The sequence below is a fragment of the Musa acuminata genome, chromosome BXJ2-5 (assembly GCF_036884655.1).
Source record: "Musa acuminata AAA Group cultivar baxijiao chromosome BXJ2-5, Cavendish_Baxijiao_AAA, whole genome shotgun sequence".
NCBI classification, from domain to species: Eukaryota; Viridiplantae; Streptophyta; class Magnoliopsida; order Zingiberales; family Musaceae; genus Musa; species Musa acuminata.
The window spans coordinates 6,633,486-6,639,843 of record NC_088342.1 but is presented as its reverse complement, the minus strand read 5'-3'; the positions used below and the strand labels follow the sequence as shown (position 1 = coordinate 6,639,843).

General features: G+C 43.7%; 2 protein-coding genes across 3 annotated transcripts; one reads left to right on the top strand and one right to left on the bottom strand.

Moving 5' to 3' along the window:
* Window positions 1–1,066, bottom strand: LOC103984744 (chlorophyll a-b binding protein of LHCII type 1). Its single transcript, XM_009402303.3, has one exon. The coding sequence runs from the start codon at window positions 1,002–1,004 to the stop codon at window positions 201–203; it is 804 nt and encodes a 267-aa protein (XP_009400578.1). The 5' UTR covers window positions 1,005–1,066; the 3' UTR covers window positions 1–200.
* A 327-nt stretch (window positions 1,067–1,393) lies between these two features.
* Window positions 1,394–4,936, top strand: LOC103984745 (uncharacterized). Of its 2 annotated transcripts, none has more exons than XM_009402304.3 (3): window positions 1,394–1,652; window positions 1,959–2,143; window positions 4,430–4,936. In XM_009402304.3, exons 1-3 carry the CDS (start codon window positions 1,404–1,406, stop codon window positions 4,614–4,616), a joined length of 621 nt encoding a protein of 206 aa, XP_009400579.2. In that variant the 5' UTR covers window positions 1,394–1,403; the 3' UTR covers window positions 4,617–4,936. The 2 variants fall into 2 exon arrangements, with proteins under 2 accessions (XP_009400579.2, XP_064964431.1); XM_065108359.1 differs by having other exon boundaries at window positions 1,526–1,652; window positions 1,880–2,143; window positions 4,430–4,764.
* The last annotated feature ends 1,422 nt before the right edge of the window (window positions 4,937–6,358 follow it).

The window sequence follows — 6,358 nt, the reverse complement described above, 5'->3', positions numbered from 1 at the left end:
TTGAACGAGCAACAAAAGAACACTGTTTAATGCAATGGTGACGATACAACAAGACATCTCACATCATGTTACAGCCAACAGCGACGACATACGTACGTCAACCTCACACAACAGAGACAGACAGACTCTCTTCTTCCTCGATCCATCGAGATGCATGCACGGGTCCTACGTACGTGAACATGTGAGGCGGCGTGGGCGGCTCACTTGCCGGGGACGAAGTTGGTGGCGTAGGCCCACGCATTGTTGTTGACGGGGTCGGCTAGGTGGTCGGCGAGGTTCTCCAGCGGGCCCTTGCCGGTGACGATGGCCTGAACGAAGAAGCCGAACATGGAGAACATGGCCAGCCGCCCGTTCTTGATCTCCTTCACCTTCAGCTCCGCGAAAGCCTCGGGGTCGTCGGCGAGGCCCAGCGGGTCGAAGCTGCCGCCGGGGTACAGCGGGTCGGTCACCTCCCCCAGAGGCCCGCCCGCGATGCGGTACCCCTCGACGGCGCCCATCAAGATCACTTGGCAGGCCCAGATGGCCAGAATGCTCTGTGCGTGGATCAAGCTGGGGTTGCCCAGGTAGTCCAGCCCGCCGTCGCTAAAGATCTGTGCCCCCGCCTTGAACCACACCGCCTCCCCGAATTTGACCCCGTTCCGGGAGAGCAGCTCCGGAAAGACGCAACCGAGCGCGCCCAGCATCGCCCACCGGGAGTGGATCACTTCCAGCTCCCGGTTCTTGGCGAAGGTCTCGGGGTCAGCGGAGAGCCCCGCGGTGTCCCACCCGTAGTCCCCGGGGAACTCTCCGGTCAGGTAGGAGGGAGGCTCGCCCGAGAACGGGCCCAAGTATTTGACGCGATCGGGGCCGTACCAGGGGCTGCCGGAGGCAGCGGCGGGCTTCGCCTTGGCGGCGCTCTTGCGCATGGTGACCCGACCCTCGCCCAGGATCTCGGAGACCGAGGGGGCGAGCTTCACCGCCTTCCCGGCGAGCGATGGGGAGGAGAGGGCCATCGTGGCAGCCATGGATGGACGACGGATGCGGTGGATTCCGACGCTGCTGTTGTTGCTGGTGGTGACGTGACGACGGAGAGGAGGTTGGCGTGCTTTTATATCGGAGGCAGCGAGATGTGGAGATAGAATTCCTCATCTTACTAAAATCTTTACCGGTGTTTCTATTGGTCGGCGCTATTGTTGATTGCCTTATTATGCTGACGTGGGAATCTCGGATGCTTTAGATTTTTTTCTCACTCAGAAATCTTCGATCTATCATCAAACATCTCAAGTGGGGTCTCTGAATAGGCGCTGCCAATTGGAACGTGACGCATGTGCGTTTGTGGATGGGTCGGATCAGGTTGAGTTTGGGTAGTTATACTGTTTAGTCCTCATTTGAGCCTGACCAGATCCACATTCGGTCGGACCCAGATGCAACGAAGCGGGTTTACGGGCCACCCCGGTCGATCCGACCCGACTAGATATCCGCCACAAACAAAAGCGGAAGGGTATATGAAACGACGTCGTTCTCCTCGGAACGCTGCATTAAATTACAATAATACTAATTGCCACCAACGCCCACGGTATTCTCCCTCTCTTCTAAACCCCCAGCGACTCGATCCTCCTGCGAAGGCTATCGCGATCTCCCTTCTACGGTCTCTTCCCGAGTTCGATACGGAGGTACTTTGGTTCCATCTTAACACGATTTCTTGAAATTTCTTTGGATTTCCCGTGTTCTTTCGTTTTGCCAAGCATCCGTTCCTCTGCAGATTTGGGCCTTTTTATCACTGTCGGTCTAATTCTCTCAGTTAGAAATTCTCCTGCTCTTGCTTGATCTTTCTTCCCATCTCAATCCATTACCAAAAGCTTGTTCTTTTTGACTCAATAATGTCGTGCTCTTCTATTAGGGTTCTTGTGGTAGATTAGTCTGTCTGGTTTGTTGAAGCGGTGACGACAAGTGAGAATGCCGTGATTGTCGTTGTGTAGGAGATGGCGTCGAAGCTGCACCAGTTTGGATCCAAGGCTGTTCAGGTCTCGGAATTCATTTCCAAGCATGGAAAAGCTTACTATGAAGAGCTGCTCGAGAAGAACAAGCAGCACATTGTTCAACCACCAACCATCGAGGCGTGCCAGGATCTGTCGAAAAAGCTCTTCTATACTCGTCTTGCGAGGTGAGTGTTCATTGTCTGTGCAGCATTGTTGATTTAACTGTTCGTTTAGGCCATTTGGATGCATTGATATCAGAAGTAGATGATTTTAGTGTGAAGGTCCGGTCCTGATGGGAAAATTTGGTTGAAAAGTATGAGAACTCTTGAGTAGTTTGAGTTTGAATATTAACTCAACTTTAAGTTTTAGTAGCTACACTATGTATGATTTAGATAGTCATAAAAGTAATCAATTTGATCTGGGAAAGAATGCCAGAAATTCTCAGATTTTCTTTTTAGGTGTTATTATATGTGATAGTCGAAGAAAATATCTGCTCGGCCTGTTGAGATTGAGGGTAGTGTGTAGATGAGAAGAGAATTGGAGAATGAGTGTATTCCCTTTCTTGGATTGACGGTTAGGAGGGATTCGAACAGTAATGGGGAGAATGTGGGATAAACCAATTATCTGTGAGAATCCTTTTCGTTTCTCCCTGTAATTGGAGAGATTTGGAGAGAAACAGATTGTACAGATTCTTATGTTTCCTCACTTGCCTAAGTCTTCTCTTATTTCTTTTCTCATTATTTAATAAACTAAACTGTAGAGAAGAGCTTAGTTCTTTTTTTTCCCTCTCCTCTGTCCAAAGTAAGAGAGTTATAGTTGCTTCTTACGTTCCTCTTCTCTTTTCTTTTCTCCATAAGTTGTTATCCAAGGTTCCTTATGATGAACAGGATACACATGTATATTATATTTAACAAATGCTATTATCCAATTATTTTTTATTTTTTTGATGTTTGCATTACTCCTGGATTTGAAATATTTTTCTTCACTTAGTTTTAATGGACATGTTTTTATATGTTTGAATCTCTCATCAAATGACACCAACTAGATGATGCATGACTAGCACCATGGGTTTGATTACGTTTTGATTGGTTACCATCATATTTCTTTTCTGTCTTTTGTAAAGTTCTGTAGCAATTACCTAATTTTAGTGAGTGGAAAAAATGGTACGTTTGTGTGAATGAGGTGGGTTAATGCACTTAAGTGGTGCTGTATCTATTTCTAATAGAGAGATCTGCTCAGGTCATAATGATCCACTGAATTTATCAAAAGGATGAGCAGATGGACCCTAGAGAGATCTGCTCAGGTCATAATGATTCACGGAATATATCAAAAGGTTGAGCGGATGGACCCTAGAGTTGGTTCATAAAGTGATTTCACATGTTCTTTAAACTTTATAGTTTAACTCGTTTAAGATATGAGTTGGCCAGATTTGCTCTTTGATCACATTAGAGCCCCCCAATTAATTGTAATGTTTGTGGGTTTTAGTTGCTGCATAGTGCAGCATATAATATAACTCAAGGTGTACACAGCATTATATGTTTGTAATATATTTTGATTTTTTTTTTTTTTTGCGTCGAGTATGATGCAGGGTGTCGTATTAACAGGGAGTTCGATAAATTCTCTTTCCTTTTGTATAAGCTAGAATCTTAGTGAGTCTTGTTCATCTTAAGCATAAAAACTGACTAAAACTAAAAATAAGCTTAATTTTATCTTCCTATTGCTTTGAGGATACATCATAGATGCAATTGACACTCCTGCCCAAATCAACATTAATGATTTGTATGGATTTCACCATCATAGAAACTCCATTACCCTGTTGATGTTGTGCATTACCTATAGGGTATATCGTTGTCTTATGAGATGTGATAGCATATTATTCTATGAAACTTGCGAATTTGTGCTTTGATAGTAGGAATCATCAAAGTATACCATGCTTTGTCTCTGGATGTTAGTACCTCAGTTAAATAGTTAATATAACAACCATGGCATGTGCCAGGCAGCATATTGATGGTAGGTCTGCATGTCTTAAAATTAAGGATTCTAGAAAGTAAAAACCATATTCACTGGTATTTCTGGTCCGATCCAATACTGACTAACCACAGCAAACTAACACCAAAATGTCGTGCCAATCCAATAATTGAACATATTTTTATGGGTCGTTTTTTATATCCTTAGAGAACTTTCCTAATAATTTTTTAATGTTTTACAGCCAGCAATGTGTAACCTTAATAACATAAAACAAACCAAACATTTTAGAGCTGTTTGTTCATCAGGTAAACAAAGAGTATAATATCATATTTCTTTGTTGTTTTCTCTATTCATGCAATTTCTTCTCTCAGATTCTTGTACAGCATCCTGTTTCTTCTTGAACTTCCTCCCTCAAGTTTATAATTCCCTCTCTGCTTCTGAAGTTGATTTTTCATAGTTATCAAGAAAAACCATCTCGGTATCCTGATGCCATTCTTCTGCAGCATTCCTGGTCGTTATGAATCCTTCTGGAAGGAGTTGGATGGTGTGAAGCACATCTGGAGAAACAGGAAGGAGCTCAAGGTCGAGGATGCTGGCATTGCTGCTCTGTTTGGACTCGAGTTGTATGTGTGGTTCTGTGTGGGTGAGATAGCGGGAAGAGGTTTCACTTTTACTGGCTACTATGTCTGAGCAAGTCGACCTCTGAATCTCTTCATTTTTTCCTGCTTCTAAGAAGACGAAGACGCAATCAGGCTTCTGATCACCTCACTCTTGCAAAAGTTTTCACCCATAGATTTTATAAGCTGATGGTGAGCGAGAATGACGAGCATAATTGCCTCAATAATCAGCTCGCTTCTTTCTCCTGTCTGTTTTACATGTGTTGGCTGTAGTCAAATACACTTGCACTAACTGACCTCACTCGATCCAATGCGACTAGGTTGGATGACATTGTACATCGTTCTAAAGATCTTCAAGCCAACTCTAAATTTGAAATCATCTCTTTTTCTAAAGATCTTGATGCTTACTTCTGGTATGACATTGTACATCGGTCTATTATTGTTGTATGGTGTACCAAATAATGAAACAAAGAATGCTTTCAAGTTCTACCCTATCTAGAGCATTGCAATAAGAGGTTCGTCAAATTTCTCCCAACATCAATCCTAGCGCAAGCTAGGCCTTGTAAGTTTGGCTCCCCACCTCATGGCTACTTTGTATATGAATAAATACCAGTAGGTCGTAATACGCAGCGGAATTAAATGAAATTATAATTAAATAGAACACCAAGATTTACGTGGAAAAATCCTTCCAACGTAAAGGGTAAAAACTACGGGATAAACTAAAGAGAATCCATTATAAGAATAATAAAAATACAAATCTTAGAGTTTTTTACCAAAAACTCAAGCAACAATCTCAAGAGAATAACTAGGATATAAGGATTATGTCATTGTGCACAATATCCAAATTCTCCCCAAGTAATCACAACAAGAATTTACTGTAAATCTGATTTAACCTGAGATGAGAACATTCTGCTGGGATGATTGAGAATAATCTCACTATGTTGTCCTTGTCTTCTTCTCTTTCCTTTCTTGTTTTTCTGTCATTTTCTCTTCTTTATTGAATTAAGTTGTTGTTGCAATTTTTTGCCTCGTTGCTGTAGTTTTCTCCCTTATTTTCGCAGCCAACACACCCCCCCTTATTAGATCTAGGGTTATGTTAAAGGGGAGATAGGCTGTGGGCTGAATTCGTGGGTTGTCAGCCCAACACTATGATCTATTTCGAACGCTCTTGTGCCTTCGGGTTTGGACCACCTCGGGTTGACTCGGGCATTAATGATGATTTGCCTTAACATTTTGGCGCTAGAAGGAGGGTCTGATATTGTAGGAACGCCCACTCACCAATCCACTTAACGAATGCTCCTACAATTAAGCCCTACCTCCAATCCATAGTACTTTTACTCAAGGTGGTCAAATGTCATCCTTCCCACATATGGATGCATCCACTTCGATGCAAACGTCGATGTGATATTGTCTGTTTAATGACCCAAGTCTCTCATCCCCGAGGACAAGTTCGAGCCACCTACTCAACCCCACCAAGGTGTTTTTGAACATCACTTATCAAGTACAGATGCTCATGGGCTATCACCTCACTCTTGCCTCAACTAACCCAACAAGCGATGCCACTATCTCAACCACGATTGACACCTCAACTGCCACTGACATCGGCACGCGTCGAGATTTCCCTAACCAATGTGATACCAGCATCTTAGGATCACCCAAGGCCCGCGAAACTGCCAGCCAAAGAAGCACCCCGCTCCCCAATCGTGGAGTTTAATGCACGCCACACCACTGCTCTACTCTGCTTGAATCCGAGACCTAATCAACGAATTCGATAGATGACCTCCTAAGGGCTCAATTACAATAAATAGATTAACG